This window comes from Macaca nemestrina, chromosome X, assembly GCF_043159975.1.
Source record: "Macaca nemestrina isolate mMacNem1 chromosome X, mMacNem.hap1, whole genome shotgun sequence".
NCBI lineage: Eukaryota > Metazoa > Chordata > Mammalia > Primates > Cercopithecidae > Macaca > Macaca nemestrina.
In genome coordinates, this window is record NC_092145.1 from 20,849,125 (window position 1) to 20,868,089 (window position 18,965).

General features: G+C 41.0%; 1 protein-coding gene across 37 annotated transcripts in view; it reads right to left on the bottom strand.

The window, feature by feature from the left end:
• PABIR3 (PABIR family member 3) overlaps window positions 1–18,078 on the bottom strand; it is a 121,447-nt gene extending 103,369 nt beyond the window's left edge. For 25 of the 37 annotated variants that reach the window (XR_011618313.1, XR_011618316.1, XR_011618319.1 and 22 more), the window contains exons 1-3: window positions 17,923–18,077; window positions 14,194–14,365; window positions 7,226–7,304 (exon numbers count right to left, since the gene is read on the bottom strand). Coding sequence is in view for 30 of the 37 variants with exons in the window: in XM_071088863.1 (XP_070944964.1) it covers window positions 7,226–7,304; window positions 14,194–14,365; window positions 17,923–17,971 (300 nt within the window). In the remaining 7 variants the exon portion in view is untranslated. Of the gene's footprint in view, window positions 1–7,225; window positions 7,305–14,193; window positions 14,366–14,450; window positions 14,735–17,922 lie in introns of those variants that run through there. The other 12 variants (XM_071088864.1, XM_071088867.1, XM_011740983.3 and 9 more) reach the window with 4 other exon arrangements.
• Between the last annotated feature and the right edge of the window lie 887 nt (window positions 18,079–18,965).

An 18,965-nucleotide genomic window follows, 5' to 3' on the forward strand; every position in this document is an offset into this window, starting at 1 on the left:
TATCACAGGAATGCAAGGGTAGTTCAACGTGGAAAAAATAAACGTAATATACCATATGAATCTACCAAGGTGGGGAAACACATGATCATCCCAAGAGATGCAGAAAAAGCACTTGAAACAATTCAACACACTTTCATGATAAAAATACTCAATAAGGCCGGGTTCGGTGGCTCACACCTGTAATCCCAGCACTTTGGGAGGTGGAGGTGGGCGGATCACTTGAGGTCAAGAGTTCGAGACCAGCCTGGTCAACATGGTGAAACCCCGTCTCTACTAAAAATACAAAAAAAATTAGCTGGGCGTGGTGGTGTGTGCCTGTAATCCCAGCTACTCTGGAGGCTGAGGCAGGAGAATAGCTTGAACCCAGGAGGTGGAGGTTGCACCAAGCCGAGATCATGTCACTGCACTCCAGCCTGGGTGACAAAGTGAGACTCTGTCTCAAAAAGAAAAAAAAAAGGAAAAATACTCAGCAAGTAGGAGTAGAAGGAAATTTCCTTGACATGATAAAGGACATTTACCAAAAACTCACAGCTAAAGTCATATTCAATGGTGAAGGACTGAAAGCTTCCCCACTTAGATGAGGAACAAGACAAGGATATGTATGCAATTAAGAAACTAGAGAGCGGATAGCTAAACAGAAAGCAGCAGAAACCTCAGCAGAGGTAAACGTCCCTGTCTGACAGCTTTGAAGAGAGCAATGGATCTCCCAGCACGGAGGTTGAGATCTGAAAACGGACAGACTGCCTGCTCAAATGGGTCCCTGACCCAATTAGCAGCCTAACTGGGAGACATCCCCCACTAGGGGCAGACTGACACCTCACACCACACACGGTGGGGTACACCCCTGAGACGAACCTTCCAGAGCAAGAATCGGACAGCAACACTCGCTGTTCAGCAATATTCTATCTTCTGCAGCCTCCGCTGCTGATACCCAGGCAAACAGGGTCTGGAGAGGACCTCGAGCAAACTCCAACAGACCTACAGCTGAGGGTCCTGACCGTTAGAAGGAAAACTAACAAACAGAAAGGACACCCACACCAAAACCCCATCAGCACGTCACCATCATCAAAGACCAAAGGCAGATAAAAACCCAAAGATGGGGAAAAAGCAGTGCAGAAAAGCTGGAAATTCAAAAAATCAGAGCGCATCTTCCCCTCCAAAGGAACGCAGCTCATCGCCAGCAACGGAACAAAGCTGGACGGAGAATGACTTTGACGAGTCGAGAGAAGGCGGCTTCGGTCAATCAAACTTCTCAGAGCTAAGGGAGGACCTACGTAACCAGCGCAAACAAACTAAAAACCTTGAAAAAAGATTTGACGAATGGCTAACTAGAATAACCAATGTAGAGAAGTCCTTAAAAGAATTGATAAGAGCTGAAAACCATAACACGAGAACTACGTGACAAATGCACAAGCTTTAGTAACTGACTCGATCAACTGGAAGAAAGAGTACCAAATCTATGTCTGATTGGAGTGCCTGAAAGTGACGGGGAAAATGGAACCAAGTTGGAAAACACTCTGCAGGATATCATCCAGGAGAACTTCCCCAACCTAGTAAGGCAGGCCAACATTCAAATTCAGGAAATACAGAGAACGCCACAAAGATAATCCTCAAGAAGAGCAACTCCAAGACACATAATTGTCAGATTCACCAAAGTTGAAATGAAGGAAAAAATGTTAAGGGCAGCCAGAGAGAAAGGTCGGGATACACACAAAGGGAAGCCCATCAGACTAACAGCAGCTCTCTCGGCAGAAACTCTCCAAGCCAGAAGAGAGTGGGGGCCAATATTCAACATTCTTAAAGAAAAGAATTTCAACCCAGAATTTCATATCCAGCCAAACTAAGTTTCATAAGTGAAGAAGAAATAAAATCCTTTACAGACAAGCAAATGCTTAGAGATTTTGTCACCACCAGGCCTGCCCTACAAGAGATCCTGAAGGAAGCACTAAACATGGAAAGGAACAACTGGTACCAGCCATTGCAAAAACATGTCAAAATGTAAAGTCCATCAATGCTAGGAAGAAACTGCATCAACTAGCGAGCAAAATAATCAGCTAATATCATAATAACAGGATCAAGTTCACACATAACAATATTAACCTTAAATGTAAATGGACTAAATGCTCCAATTAAAAGACACAGACTGGCAAATTGGATAAAGAGTCAAGACCCATCAGTATGCTGTATTCAGGAGACCCATCTCACATGCAGAGACACACATAGGCTCAAAATAAAGGGATGGAAGAAGATCTACCAAGCAAATGGAAAACAAAAAAAAAGCTGGGGTTGCAATCCTAGTCTCTGATAAAACAGACTTTAAACCACCAAAGATCAAAAGAGACAAAGAAGGCCATTACATAACGGTAAAGCGATCAATTCATCAGGAAGAGCTAACTATCCTAAATATATATGCGCCCAATACAGGAGCACCCAGATTCATAAAGCAAGTCCTTAGAGACTTACAAAAAGACTTAGACTCCCATACAATAATAATCGGAGACTTTAACACCCCACTGTCAACATTAGACAGATCAACAAGACAGAAAGTTAACAAGGATATCCAGGAATGGAACTCAACTCTGCATCAAGCGGACCTAATAGACATCTACAGAACTCTCCACCCCAAATCAACAGAATATACATTCTTCTCAGCACCACATCACACTTATTCCAAAATTGACCACATAGTTGGAAGTAAAGTACTCCTCAGCAAATGTAAAAGAACAGAAATTATAATAAACTGTCTCTCAGACCACAGTGCAATCAAACTAGAACTCAGGACTAAGAAACTCAATCAAAACCACTCAACTACATGGAAACTGAACAACCTGCTCCTGAATGACTACTGGGTACATAACAAAATGAAGGCAGAAATAAAGATGTTCTTTGAAACCAAGGAGAACAAAGACACAACATACCAGAATCTCTGGGACACATTTAAAGCAGTGTGTAGAGGGAAATTTATAGCACTAAATGCCCACAAAAGAAAGCAGGAAAGATCTAAAATTGACACCCTAACATCACAATTAAAAGAACTAGAGAAGCAAGAGCAAACGCATTCAAAAGCTAGCAGGAGGTAAGAAATAACTAAGATCAGAGCAGAACTGAAGGAGATAGAGACACAAAAAACCCTCCAAAAAAATCAATGAATCCAGGAGCTGGTTTTTTGAAAAGATCAACAAAATTGATAGACTGCTAGCAAGACTAATACAGAAGAAAAGAGAGAAGAATCAAATAGATGTAATAAAAAATGATAAGGGGGATATCACCACCGACCCCACAGAAATACAAACTACCATCAGAGAATACTATAAACACCTGTATGCAAATAAACTAGAAAACCTAGAAGAAATGGATAATTTCCTGGACACTTACACTCTCCCAAGACTTAACCAGGAAGAAGTTGAATCCCTGAATAGACCAATAGCAGGCTCTGAAATTGAGGCAATAATTAATAGCCTACCAACCAAAAAAAGTCCAGGACCAGAGGGATTCACAGCCGAACTCTACCAGAGGTACAAGGAGGAGCTGGTACCATTCCTTCTGAAACTATTCCAATCAATAGAAAAAGAGGGAATCCTCCCTAACTCATTTTACGAGGCCAACATCATCCTGATACCAAAGCCTGGCAGAGATACAACAAAAAAAGAGAATTTTAGGCCAATATCCCTGATGAACATCGATGTAAAAATCTTCAATAAAATACTGGCAAACCGAATCCAGCAGCACATCAAAAAGCTTATCCACCATGATCAAGTGGGCTTCATCCCTGGGATGCAAGGCTGGTTCAACATAGGCAAATCAATAAACGTAATCCATCATATAAACAGAACCAAAGACAAAAACCACATGATTATCTCAATAGAGTGCAGAAAAGGCCTTTGACAAAATTCAGCAGCCCTTCATGCTAAAAACTCTCAATAAATTCGGTATTAATGGAACGTTTCTCAAAATAATAAGAGCTATTTATGACAAACCCACAGCCAATATCATACTGAATGGGCAAAAACTGGAAGCATTCCCTTTGAAAACTGGCACAAGACAGGGATGCCCTCTCTCACCACTCCTATTCAACATAGTGTTGGAAATTCTGGCTAGGGCAATCAGGCAAGAGAAAGAAATCAAGGTATTCAGTTAGGAAAAGAAGAAGTCAAATTGTCCCTGTTTGCAGATGACATGATTGTATATTTAGAAAACCCCATTGTCTCAGCCCAAAATCTCTTTAAGCTGATAAGCAACTTCAGCAAAGTCTCAGGATACAAAATTAATGTGCAAAAATCACAAGCATTCTTATACACCAGTAACAGAGAGCCAAATCATGAATGAACTCCAATTTGCAATAGCTTCAAAGAGAATAAAATACCTAGGAATCCAACTTACAAGGGATGTAAAGGACTTCTTCAAGGAGAACTACAAACCACTGCTCAGTGAAATAAAAGAGGACACAAACAAATGGAAGAACATACCATGCTCATGGATAGGAAGAATCAATATTGTGAAAATGGCCATACTGCCCAAGGTAATTTATAGATTCAATGCCATCTCCATTAAGCTACCAATGACTTTCTTCACAGAATTGGAAAAAACTACTTTAAAGCTCATATGGAACCAAAAAAGACCCCACATTGCCAAGACAATCCTTAGCCAAAAGAACAAAGATGGAGGCATCACGCTACCCGACTTCAAACTATACTACAAGGCTACAGTAACCAAAACAGCAGAGTACTGGTACCAAAACAGAGATACAGACCAATGGAACAGAACAGAGCCCTCAGAAATAATACCACACATCTACAGCCATCTGATCTTTGACAAACCTGACCAAAACCAGAAATGGGGAAAGGATTCCCTATTTAATGAATGGTGCTGGGAAAATTGGCTAGCCATAAGTAGAAAGCTGAAACTGGATCCTTTCCTTACTCCTTATACGAAAATTAATTCAAGATGGATTAGAGACTTAAATGTTAGACCTAAAACCATAAAAACTCTAGAAGAAAACCTAGGTAATACCATTCAGGACATAGGCATGGGCAAGGACTTCATGTCTAAAACACCAAAAGCAACGGCAACAAAAGCCAAAATTGGCAAATGGGATCTAATTAAACTAAAGAGCTTCTGCACAGCAAAAGAAACTACCATCACATTGTGGTTTTGATTTGCATTTCTCTGATGGCCAGTGATGATGAGCATTTTTCATGTGTCTGTTGGCTGTATGAATGTCTTCTTTTGAGAAATGTCTGTTCATATCCTTTGCCCACTTTTTGATGGGGTTGTTTGTTTTTTTCTTGTAAATTTGTTTGAGTTCTTTGTAGGTTCTGGATATTAGCCCTTTGTCAGATGAGTAGATTGCAAAAATTTTCTCCCATTCTGTAGGTTGCCTGTTCACTCTGATGGTAGTTTATTTTGCTGTGCAGAAGCTCTTTAGTTTAATTAGATCCCATTTGTCAATTTTGGCTTTTGCTGCCGTTGCTTTTGGTGTTTTAGACATGAAGTCTTTGCCCATGCCTATGTCCTGAATGGTACTACCTAGGTTTTCCTCTAGGGTTTTTATGGTATTAGGTCTAACATTTAAGTCTCTAATCCATCTTGAATTAATTTTCGTATAAGGAGTAAGGAAAGGATCCAGTTTCAGCTTTCTACTTATGGCTAGCCAATTTTCCCAGCACCATTTATTAAATAGGGAATCCTTTCCCCATTTCTTGTTTCTCTCAGGTTTGTCAAAGATCAGATGGCTGTAGATGTGTGGTATTATTTCTGAGGACTCTGTTCTGTTCCATTGGTCTATATCTCTGTTTTGGTACCAGTACCATGCTGTTTTGGTTACTGTAGCCTTAGAATGGCGATCATTAAAAAGTCAGGAAACAACAGGTGCTGGAGAGGATGTGGAGAAATAGGAACACTTTTACACTGTTGGTGGGATTGTAAACTAGTTCAACCATTATGGAAAACAGTATGGCGATTCCTCAAGGATCTAGAACTAGACGTACCATATGACCCAGCCATCCCATTACTGGGTATATACCCAAAGGATTATAAGTCATGCTGCTATAAAGACACATGCACACGTATGTTTATTGCGGCACTATTCACAATAGCAAAGACTTGGAATCAACCCAAATGTCCATCAGTGACAGACCGGATTAAGAAAATGTGGCACATATACACCATGGAATACTATGCAGCCATAAAAAAGGATGAGTTTGTGTCCTTTGTAGGGACATGGATGCAGCTGGAAACCATCATTCTTAGCAAACTATCACAAGAACAGAAAACCAAACACCGCATGTTCTCACTCATAGGTGGGAACTGAACAATGAGATCACTTGGACTCGGGAAGGGGAACATCACACATTGGGTCCCATTGTGGGGAGGGGGGAGAGAGGAGGGATAGCATTAGGAGATATACCTAATGTAAATGATGAGTTAGCGGGTGCAGCACACCAACATGGCACATGTATACATATGTAACAAACCTGCACGTTGTGCACATGTACCCTAGAACTTAAAGCACAATAAAAAAAAAAAAAAGAAGCTAGAGAGCGGTAGTGGTTGAACAACATTGTGAATGCACTAAATGCTATTGAACTGTATGCTTTAAAATAGTTAATTGAATGTTATGTGAATTTCATCTCAATAAAAAAATCATATAATGAATCATGTATTCACCTTGGCTTACTGATCTACAAGTATATTCTCTATGTTTACAGGATAATTAGTAGAAAAGAGTTATAATTTAGAGATTGCATGATAATACCATGAAAAGCAAATCTTATTTATAATTCAAGATAAATGTGAGATAAAAGTCTAACTAAAAGCCTAAAAATTACTTTTAGGAGAGTCTGCAAATTTTCCTCTCAAAGTTACAATTTTCTTTAAAAAAAAAATTGGAAACCAGATGGTCTTATACATAAAATCTCAATATTAAATCCATATGGGATTTAAAAATTAATTCTGTTGCAGCTGCAGCAATCATAACTGTAGTCAATGTGTTTATTTTTCCTTCAGTAATGTTTAGAGCAGTGTTTCTCAAAGTGGGAACTTGTTAGAAATGCAAATTCTCATGCTCCACCCCCATCTACTTAATCAGAAACCCTGGGGGTGAGACTCCCGCTGGCCATCTGTGTTTTAATAAGCCCTCCCTGTGAATGCTCAAGTTTGAAGACCATTGGTTAAGACCAATAAGCACAAGTGTTGGACAGGGAGGCCATTATAAGCATTTTCTTACCAGACAGCGTCGATTCTTAAACGTTGCTCTGTTTGTCCTAATTCTTAACATGTCAGCTTGCAACACCTGTGAATTAAAACTAAAAAGAAAAAGAAAAACATTTGTTATAAAATCCATTACAAAAAAAAAATTTTTTTTTGAGATGGAGTCTCGCTCTGTTCTGTTGCCCAGGCTGGAGCGCAGTGGCACGATCTCAGCTCACTGCGACCTCTGCCTCCCAGGTTCAAGCAATCCTCCTACCTCAGCCCCCCTAGTAGCTGCGATTACAGGCATGCACCACTATGCCCAGCTGATTTTTGTGGTTTTAGTAGAGACGAGGTTTCACCATGTTGGTCTGGCTGGTCTCGAACTCCTGACCTCAGGTGATCCACCCGCCTTGTCCCCCTCAAAGTGCTGGGATTACAGGCGTGAGCCACCATGCCCGGCCACAAAATTCTTTTAAAGAAGATTTCAAATACCTAAACAGCAAGGGTAAAGGCAAGCTGTGCAAAGGTAGAAATTAAAACACACACACACATACAGCCTTGGTTGGCTGAGCCTAAACAAGTCTCCATATAAGGTAAGGAATTCTCAAGCACCCTACTTTACTCCTAATTATGCTACGGAGAATGAATATAATTTATTGTGAACTTGGAAATACATCATTTTCAGTTTAAACCTGTAAATGATTTAAATTTATGATCAGAGCTACAAGGTGCAAATATCAATTCCCTCTCAATTTTCCCAAAGTTTCACATGAATAAGAGGAATAACAATAGCAGGGGTTGATGGAACTCGGATTTTCCACAGATGTGTTTGGTTTGGCCTACACAGTGTCAACAATGTTTTTGAATTTGTTTTGTACACTGTGAGATTTCACATTAAAAAAAACAAAAACAAACAAACAAAAAAAAAACAACACCCAGATTCCAACTTTCTGGCTTCTATTGAAAAGTTGCAAGATTTTGCAACACTGGGCCACATTCCCATGATAACAATGGACTGAAGTTGTGCAGCTGCTGCCCACTGAAGTTAGGTCTGTGTCCTCAGCTTTGATGGTTGCCCACCAAGTGAACTCGGTCCTATTTGACCTTGTAATCCTGAAGAAATCATTTCATTGTTTTTTCAGAGATGTGGTCAGCCCCGCTATATGTTGCCTAGGCTGCCCTCAAACTCCTAGGCTCAACGATGCTCCTGCCTCAGCCTCTCAAATAGCTAGGACTACAGATCCCAGCTGTGTCTGGCATGTTTTCCTTTTTATTATAACTTCTTATTTTGAAACGGTTTAAGACTCACCAGAAGTTGCAAAAAGAATACAGATGGTTCGCATGTACCCTTCATCCAGGTTCCTCCAATGTGAGAAATCATCTATAACACTTTTGTTTTAGCTGCCTATATCCAGTCAACTGCCAGTATTTTAGATTTTACCTCTATACTCTCTCTCTCTGATATCCACCCGATTCTTTTCATGCTCCTTGCCAAAAACCAATTCAAGGTCTTTTTCCTTTTCCACAGACTGCCATAGTCTAACTGGGCTCCTTGCCTCTCTTCTTTCCCTTCTCTAGGCTATCTAACAGACTACCAGGGGCACCTTCCTAAAGAACAGTTTGCTCACAACTTTCAATGACTCTCTTCAGTGCCTGTCAAATTCAGTTACGTTCTTTACTATGACATTCAAAGCCCTCCACAGTTTGGCTCCAGACTCTTCAATTTCATGGACTAGTACAATTTCAAAACAAAATCTAGGCAGAAACATAGTTGCCACCTCTTTCTTTTACCAAGTCAAGTCATTTTTTAAAAAATCCCACCATTGACCAACACCATCATTTCATTTGTAAAATGACACTTTGGTATTAAGAAAATAAGAGAATAACAAATCTCAGAGTACAGTACAGTCCTGCCCAGGAAGGATAATTAGCAACTACATAATGACATCTTTAATTATGCTGTACTTAACTTTTTTAAAGGCATGGATTGGTAAAAACTTCACCTGAGATCAGCACTGATCAGCAGATGAACATTTGGGAGTCAGGGGTTCAGGCAAAGTGGACCATTCAGTTCTCTGGAATACATCTATGCTTTTCTGCCTTCAAGTCTGTTCTGTATATAATACTTAAAATACAATCCCAAGCATTGGTCCCCCTCTTTTCCAGGGTGTATCCTATCAATCCATGAAGGCCCATCTCAATTGTCACCTTCTTCATAAACTTATCCTTCTCCCTCACCAGTCCCGCTGTAATTTCTCCCTTCCTTCTTTGAATTCCCCTAGCACTTTCTTTAGCTCCCTACACACTTATCTTACTCTACCACACATTTAAGTCCTTCAAGTATTTACAGTCCCTATTAAAGTTTATTGAGCCCTGAGATATGTCTTTGCAACATCATAATTTGCATATAACAGGCGGTAACTTACTATTTTATGAATGGAAGGTATATGGATGTATCTAAGTTTACTTCCTTTCCCAGTCATTTTCTTTGTGAGAATAGGAATATGTTCTGGCAGTCACTTATAAGAAAATTGGAGGGACACTAATGGGCTATTTCTTTCCACTCTTTTTTGTTTACATGTGTAGGGGGCTTAATTCTTAGGGCTAGCAATGATATATTCTACCCTAAATTTGTTCGCCAATTTTAGTAAGACTATAACTGAAAGAAAGAATTCAGGCAATATATACTTCAACTGATATGCATTATTCAACATGAATTTATAAAACCCTAGGTGATATCTGAACTGAGTTAAGTGCTACTTCTAACTCGGAAAAAGCAAAGGTAGTATAACTGGATGAAGTTCAATGTTCCACATCAAATGATCAATAAACAGCTCTGTCTAAACTATAATAGATTTATGTCACTTATATTCCCAAAGTAATCATTTTTCATGGCTGCTATTCTTCCACGTTCGTAAGAGTTCAATAAACCAGAGGATGGGCAAACTTTTTCTGCAAAGGGCCAGAGAGTAAACATTTGAGGATTTGTGGGCCATACAGTATCTGTTGCAACTCCTCAGTTCTGCCACTGCAGTGGGAAAGTAGCCATAGAAAATAACTAAACATAGCCGGGCGAGGTGGCGGGCGCCTGTAGTCCCAGCTACTCGGGAGGCTGAGGCAGGAGAATGGCGTAAACCCGGGAGGAGGAGCTTGCAGTGAGCTGAGATCCGGCCACTGCACTCCAGCCTGGGCGACAGAGCGAGACTCCGTCTCAAAAAAAAAAAAAAAAAAAAAAGAAAATAACTAAACAAATGGGGATGGTTCCATTCCAATAAAATTTTATTTGCAAATCCAGGTGGTGGGCTGCATTTGGGTCTGGGGCAGTAATTTGCCTTTCAAATAGAATTGAGGGTCAGGGGCAGTGGCTCATGCCTGTAATAGCAGCACTTTGGGAGGCCAAGGTGGGCAGATCATGAGGTCAGGAGTTCGAGACCAGCCTGGCCAACATAGTGAAACCCGTCTCTACTAAAAATACAAAAATTAGCCAGGCATGGTGGTGCATGCCTGTAGTCCCAGCTACTCGGGAGGCTGAGGCAGGAGAATCGCTTGAGCCCAGGAGGCAGAGGTTGCAGTAAGCCAAGATTGAACCACTGCACTCCAGCCTCAAGACTCCATCTCAGGAAAATAATAATAATAATTGAGGCAGTAACAGTTTAAATGCAGGGTCAAGGTAGAGGTTTTTAAGGTAGGGAGGCACTGGCAGGAATACAAGAACCTAATCTCTGAGTCTTTGCATAAGGGTCAGAGAAAGAGAAGAAAAAAACTCCTAGCTTTAAACATAGTTATTGACACTAGTAATAAAGTCAGCCAACTACAGGGATAAAGAGTATAAAGAACCAAGAGGTTCAAAACTTTTGACGTTGGAATTTTTATTAGTTCAAGATATACATAAAACAGTGCAGATACTTCTTTAAAACAGTAATACTGTATTAAAGAATTGATATAAAAGAAACCAATGTAAGGAATTTAATTCTGCAAATGCTGGTGCAAGAGGGTCTTTATATAGAAGAAACATGGAGCAAAGTTCGAAAATGACTTGAAAGAGGTGCAACAATGTTTAGCAAGCTAAATATTCTCTACAACAGCACAAAACATCCCCTCAGATCATTTGGGCAAGTTCCCTGACCTCAGGCATGTCACACATCATTCCTATGTTACTTCTTTCTGATGGACCGGAGTCCGTGAACTCTGTCCACTTTGTGGTTTCTATAACTCCTACTAAAGAAATATGCTAGTGATTCTCACTTTCTGAAGAGAATGCTTTACTGCCAGGTATAGTTTAGAAAGGGGAAGTACACAAGTATTAGAGGGCCAAGGAAGAAAAAAAAAAGGAGAAAAGTGAGCAGTATGCATATGCAAATAAGAACTGAGGTGAAAATGAATTCAACTAAGGCTCAGTGTACTCTTACTCTAAATTTTTCTTGCTTCAGAATAACTTCTCTGACCATGCCCTACAATTTCTACAACAGCACAAAATATGCCCTCAGATCATCTAGGCAAGTTCCCCAATCTCAGGGATGTCACACATCATTCCTATGTTACTTCTTTCTGATGGACTAGAGTCCCTGGACTCCGTCCACTTTGTGGTTTCTATATCTTTAAACTCCTACTAGAGAAATATGCTAGTGACCCTTACCTTTCTGTAAAAATTTTACTTCATGCATTAGGATCTTTAGCTACGAAATTTAACACTATAGCTATGCTCTAATATGATAAAAGCAAAAAACAAACAAACAAAAAAAAATCCTTTGCAGAACAATGCAAGATATGAAGGGATAACTGAGATCTCTCTGTTTCCAAGGCTTTGAGGATTAGGGAAGGGTCCACTCCTTCTCTGGCATATTTAATACATTAAAGAGGATCCACAGGTTCTTTCAAGTACACATCCTCCATCGTCTATTTGCAGTCTATTTCTTCTTTTTATATTGTCTTCAATAAACCCAACATTCTCCCTACTGCTCTCTTCTACTAGTAGAGTGGGTCCCATAATTCCTTTATTTCCACAACAGGATTAGAGCAAAATCCTGAGTGAATAAAATGTTCTTGTTCTCAGCACAACATGCAGAGTCCCCCTTCTATGTTTTTCTACCTGCCTATTTTAAAAAGGTAATGTATTTTTTTTTTTTTTTTGGTCAATCTTAGTTTGCTTTTCATTTTGTGAACAGTATATTCTCTCCTACCTCAAATGACCCAAAAGCTGCATTTATTTAGTTAATCAACTTAGTTATTCATTAGTAGTGGCCAGAACAGTCATTTAGGAGTCAGGAAACAGAGGTTCCTAGTACTGGCTCTGCCACTAAACATGTCATTTTGGAGATTTATGGGCCTCAGTTTCCTCATATGTTAAACAAGGAGGGTAAAGCTGGTCTCTGAATCCCTTCCTGAGAAGTCTATAGTACTGTGAATTACAACTATCAATCAGTATGATGCCACAAAAGGTGAGGAGCAAAGTTAGCAATGTATGTAGTGAATGCATTTTTCAGACATTTTTATGATATCTAGAAAACATTATAATACTGAAATGTGAGATCCAAAATATCATTTTAAAAGTCTAATTTAAGTAAGATTTAGGCCGGGCGCGATGGCTCATGCCTGTAATCCCAACACTTTGGGAGGCCGAGGCGGGCAGATCACAAGGTCAGGAGATCGAGACCATCCTGGCTAACACGGTGAAACCCCGTCTCCACTAAAAATACAAAAAATTAGGCGGGCGTGGTGGCGGGTGCCTGAAGTCCCAGCTACTCGGTAGGCTGAGGCAGGAGAATCGCTTGAACCCGGGAGGCGGAGGTTGCAGTGAGCCGAGATCACGCCACTGCACTCCAGCCTGGGCGACACAGTGAGACTCCGTCTTAAAAAACAAAAAAAGGAAACAAGATTTAGTAATCCCAGATCTTCAGAAATACAGTTAACCATCATTTAGTGCAGTGTTTCTAAATTATTTTTTCATTATTGACCCTCTAAAAAGCCTTTTTAGACCTTTTTTCCCCAATTGCTTCCCCTCCGTGAAATTTTAATAACACATATATACTATATATCTGTGTACAGACTGTATGTATATCTGTGCTTTATACATAAAAAGAGTAAAAATTTTTCACACTCCCCTAAGAACTATTTTCTCCCCGCTTGGGGGAAGTATCACCCAGTGAGAATGTGTAATTTAGGAGATCAAGTTTCTGTGGTACCAAAACTTTTTGCGCCAACAAAAAATAGGTGTAGGACAGGAGCAGTGGCTCACATCTGTAATCCCAGCACTTTGGTAGGCTGAGGTGGGCGGATCACCTGAGGCCAGGAGTTCGAGACCAGCCTGGCCAACATGGTGAAACCCTGTCTCTACTAAAAATACAAAAAATTACCGGGTGTGGTGGCAGGCGCCTGTAATCCCAGCTACCAGGGAGGCTGAGGCACGAGAATTGCTTGAACCCAGGAGGCGGAGGTTACAGTAAGCTGAGATCGTGCCACTGCACTCCAGCCTGGGCGACAGAGCAAGACTCTGTTTCAAAAAAAAAAAAAAAAAAAAAAAGGTGTAAAAAAAGTCCAAAGTTTATTTGCTTGACAACCATTTCCATTCAAGTGGCTGGAGGTGAAGGTCAGAGGTGATAAAGCAGCTGAAATGACAAATATTACAGTCATGGCAGAAGATCTGGGGGTGAGTGGGGGAGGATGCTAAGTTTCTTCAAAGGAATGGGTAAGAAATGGGGTGAAGTTAGAAAAAAGCCGTGCTCCACACCAATTGGCTGCTGCATTCGGGTCCGGGTGGACTATCAGGGGAGGATGTTCAGATTCAGATGTCTGTCAACCTCAGGGTGGGTACGCGCTCTCCCTCAGGTCAGCCCGTCCCACTACCCCCACCCAAGGTTGAGGGTGGGATCTCAGGACACCAGGAACAAGGGAGATACCTGCAGAACCTCAACAAATAAAGGGACGGGAATTCTATAGGAAATCACTTTCCCGAACACCTCCTCCCCACCCGCTTGCCTCCTTCAGTATCTCAACCTGGCTCACCCAAGTCCATTGATCAAAGGGGCACTGTTGACTCTTCTCGGAATGTTGCTGTCTGCGGTAGTGGAACTCGGCAGCGATTCGAAACCTACTTCCATTTTCTCCTGTGCCATGTCCGGGTCGAGGAATAAGTTCTCAAGGCTTTCCGGCTGCCGTTCACACAAGGACAAGTCGACTTAGTGGGCAGGTGATGTAAGGAGAGAGGCAAAGGGGAAAAAGAGAAGAGAGGAGAAAGCTCTTAGACGAGTAGGGGTGCCCACCTTTGCAGCCCTAGCATCCCTAACATCAGTGAACACAAAGTTAGGCAGGACTGGCTCCGAACCGCCTATCTCCCATGATCGGGGCCTCTAACGATGAGAAGATCCCCCACCTCCAAGTCTATAATGTAACTGGGGAATTTAATCTGTCACCGCCGCGAATCCTTCTCCATCTCAGCCCTGGCAACTCATGGTAAGCCTTTCCGGCCAAAACAAAAACTACAATCTGCCGCCTTTGACCATCCGTTGGGTTCCGCCCCTCAGAGCCTGCGATACGCTTCCAGTCAGATGACGCGTATTGTGACGCAGGCAATGACGTCACTTCACGCTCCTCTGTCAGCTTTGCCAGGGGCGCAGGCGCAGTTAAGAAGCCGCTTTATCCCCACGTCGTCACCTCCTTCCTCTTTCCCCAATGCCCACTCCCCGTGGTTGTGCCTCTACTCTTTTACAAACCCTGGCATGGTTTCCTTAAGCATTATTTAGAAATGAAAGCGTTGGGAGGGGTGAGGTCCTTTCTGCCCTATGCCTAATTCTCAATTTTCTTATCCCTTTATGACTGAGGCCAACAAGCTTCCAACCTCCTATGATGCATTTTTCCATCCTGTAACAGCAGACACACTACACCTTTGTAATTTTAGAAAAGCAAAAGTCTGAAAAGAAAAAAAAAAGATACTGCTACCGAAGTACTTAGAGGCCACTTGTTCCCAAAGGGTCTTGCTAAGGTGCTAACCTAACAGTTCATTTGGCAAATGAATTACTGTTTTCAGTGTGGTTTCTTTCTATTTTAAACCATAATTGTACAGTTTTTTTGTTTTTTGTTTTTTGAGATGGAATTTCGCTCTGGCCGTGATCTCGGCTCACTGCAACCTCCACCTCCCAGGTTCAAGCGATTTTCCTGCCTCAGCCTCCCGAGTAGCTGGGATTACAGGCGCTCGCCACCACGCCTGGCTAATTTTTGTATTTTAGTAGAGATGGGGTTTCACCATGTTGGCCAGGCTGGTCTCGAACTCCTGGACCGAAGGTGATCCGCCTGCCTCGTCCTCCCAAAGTGCTGGGATTACAGGCGTGAGCCACCGCGCCTGCCTCGGTGTGTGTTTTTACATTATATATAATCTGGCTCCTCACAGCTATTCATATAAAAAAGACCTCAACTAATTTACAAAGATTTGAGTTAAAGCAGTGAGGCTTTTTAAAAAACAAATATCTCAGAATTTAGTATCTATGCAAATCAGTGTTTTCATTTCAGGTAGTATTAGAAGCTACATACTTTCTAAGAATGCTGCCATGGCTCATATCATTTTAAGAACTGCTGTTTTAGAAATTTTAACCATCACTTAATGAGCCACACTAAGTACTAAAATCTTAACTCCATGCTAATAATTTTGTAAAACCACACATTTTAGTAACCATATAGAGAACTGGCTGAGAAGGCAAATAAACCTAGTGAAATGGGAGTTGTTAATTAAAATAATCATAACACTTTATAGATAACAATTTTTTTTTTTTTTGAGACAGAGTTTTGCTCTTGTTGCCCAGGTTGGAGTGCAATGGCGCAATCTTGGCTCATCGCAACCTCCACCTCCCGGGTTCAAGCTATTCTCCTGACTCAGCCTCCAGAGTAGCTGGGATTACAGGCATGTGCCACCACTCCCAGCTAATTTTGTATTTTTAGTAGAGATGGGGTTTCTCCGTGTTGGTCATGCTGGTCTCCAACTCCCGACCTCAGGTGATCCACCCGCCTCGGCCTCCCAAAGTGCTGGGATTACAGGTGTGAGCCTCTGCACCTGGCCTACAAAATGTTTTTACATACTTTTTTTTTTTTTTTTTGAGACGGAGTCTTGCTTTGTCACCCAGGCTAGAGTGCAGTGGCCGGATCTCAGCTCACTGCAAGCTCCGCCTCCCAGGTTCACGCCATTCTCCTGGCTCAGCCTCCCGCGTAGCTGGGACTACAGGCGCCTGCCACCTCGCCCGGCTAGTTTTTTGTATGTTTTAGTAGAGACGGCGTTTCACCATGTTAGCCAGGATGGTCTCGATCTCCTGACCTCGTGATCCGCCCGTCTCGGACTCCCAAAGTGCTGGGATTACAGGCTTGAGCCACCGCGCCCGGCCTGTTTTTACATACTTATCTGGATTGGTTCAATCATTAACCCTGCTCAGCTACCCAGTGGTGAACTTAAAATAATGGGACAGTCTTGAGATAGTTCGTGACAAGTTATGACATGTAAGATAATAAATATGTATTCTTTGTTCATTCTGGGAATAGAATAAGACAAACTTGATTATATTAGGCAGAATCAGATTACTTAAATCCCAGACATGAAGATGATGTGGAGTCCCCATTCCTGATATAAGACAGATTAATAATAGCTACTGTTTCTTGGACACTTACTATGTGCCAGGTACTGTCCTAATCACTTTAAATAGGTGATTGCATTTAAAGTTTACAATAATTCTTTGAGGTAGGCACCATCACAATGCCCATTTTTCACAGGGGGAAACCAAAGCCCAGAGGGGTTACTCAAGTTACAACTACTAAGTGGCAAAGCCAAGATTCCTCTGCCCTTCTGTTTAAGTAAAAAAAAAAATGAGGTGCCTCAGAATATCTCCCTGGACACAATTTCTGTACTCATAAGCACTTGATAAATACTTATGAAATTACTTTATGAATAAATGCAGGTTTAAATAGCCTATCTTTCATAGTTATCTTGTAAAGTAGGTAAATCATTTCTGTTTTACAGTTGGATAAAATTCCAAAGAGATTAATGGCACATAATTAGATAGCAGCAGAATTCAGGCTAGTATCAAGATGTCCTAAAAGCCACTGTTAAAATTCCCAGGGTACCTGAAAGTTTATAAAAGATGGTGGTTAAAGCTGAGTAAATTCAGGGTGAATGCAGAAGCAGTGATTAAAGACAGAACAGAGTAAAAAAACAAATTGCCTGAATAACAGAAAAATATGAAGCAGGCCAGTGAACAAGGGAATCTTACCTCCATTCTGTTCATTTTAATTTTCAACGTTTGCTAGTATTCTTGGCAGGTAATAAGATTTCATATGTATATTTGGAATAAATAGACAAAATTTCATCCTGCCTAAGCCTTACAAGTATCTAATTTTTAAATAAGTACAACACTAAGAAAACAGGTATAATAAAATGACAAGGAAAGAGTGACTAATGGATTGTGTTTCTAAGAAAAGGAGTTAGTAATATGAAATAACTAAATATATGAGATGGTAGTAAATTTACAGCTATTATCAAAGAGAAAGAGCTCTCTTTTACTAAAGAACAGCTACATGTCAGGAACCCCAAACCTGTAAAGATATAAATAGGACTCATAGTACATACACAAATTGGAACATCAAAAGGAACAAGTAATACAAAAACAGCAAGAATTCTATATGCTACAATGGCAAACACAACATTAAAGAAATTGTTTTCACTTCTCCCCATTTCTACCCACACATTATTATACCAACCTAGCTGTGTTTCTTGATCAGTTCTTCCAGTTCCAGGGAAATATGCCATGATCTTGGGACACTGTTTTTGTTAGATTTAGACTTGACAATTAGGCTACTCTTCTCTGCATATCCCAGTCTGCTGCCCTGTGTCCCAGGCCCTCACCTATAAAAGGGAAGTAACAAACGTGATAATCAGCTCTTTATTTTACCAGTTGTCATGACAACCTTGAAGCTATGTTGTAACCTTTAGTTACCACAAGAGCAAGTCAAATACAAGTTGAACCCAAATCTACAAATCACAAACACCCCAAACCTTCCCAAAAGATTTACATGAAAGGTAAAAAAAAAACTAGCAGGCAAGAATGACGTGAATAAAACCTAGAAATGATAGCCAAAGTAGCATTCTTCTCGTCTTGTTCTCCTAAATTGTTAAGCTCCTGGGGTCAGTGCATGTGCCTTCTCAACAAATGATTGTTTAGTAGCTATTGTGAACAAAAGAATGTATTATAATTTCTTTTGAGCAGGGAGTAGGAGGTGGGGCTGGCCTAAAGGGTTGCTGAGACCTTGAGATAAAAAGAGATACCTAAGTTGCTCAAAAACAGAGGTTGTTGTTTCTAATCTAGCTGGGAGAAAAATACAGGCAATTTAAAGGAAACCATCTAAAAGTACTTACAAATCCCTCATACTGCAGGCAGAAAGCATAAACAGTGAGGAATAAAATGACAATTGGCCTTGGCAAGTTTAGTATGGGATAATTGAAAAGAGGCAGGCAAAATTATTATTTCTGGCTGAATTTTGAAAGCAATTTCATAACTATTACATTTCAATGCAATGGCCTTCTCTTCCCCAGGGCCATTCAAGTGGTGAGGATTAAGAGTTCCCGGAGTCCTGATAAGATAAGTAAGAAACAATGAGCAAAGCGCCCCAGGTGGGGAAGAACGATGCAAAATTGTTCAGAGAGACCTAGGGCACAACGACCTCGTTCCACGTGTGGGTCCAGCAGCATGACTCGTTTCCACATGCAGCCCCCTCCAGCTCCCTCCAGCGCCTGCCTCTTTGCA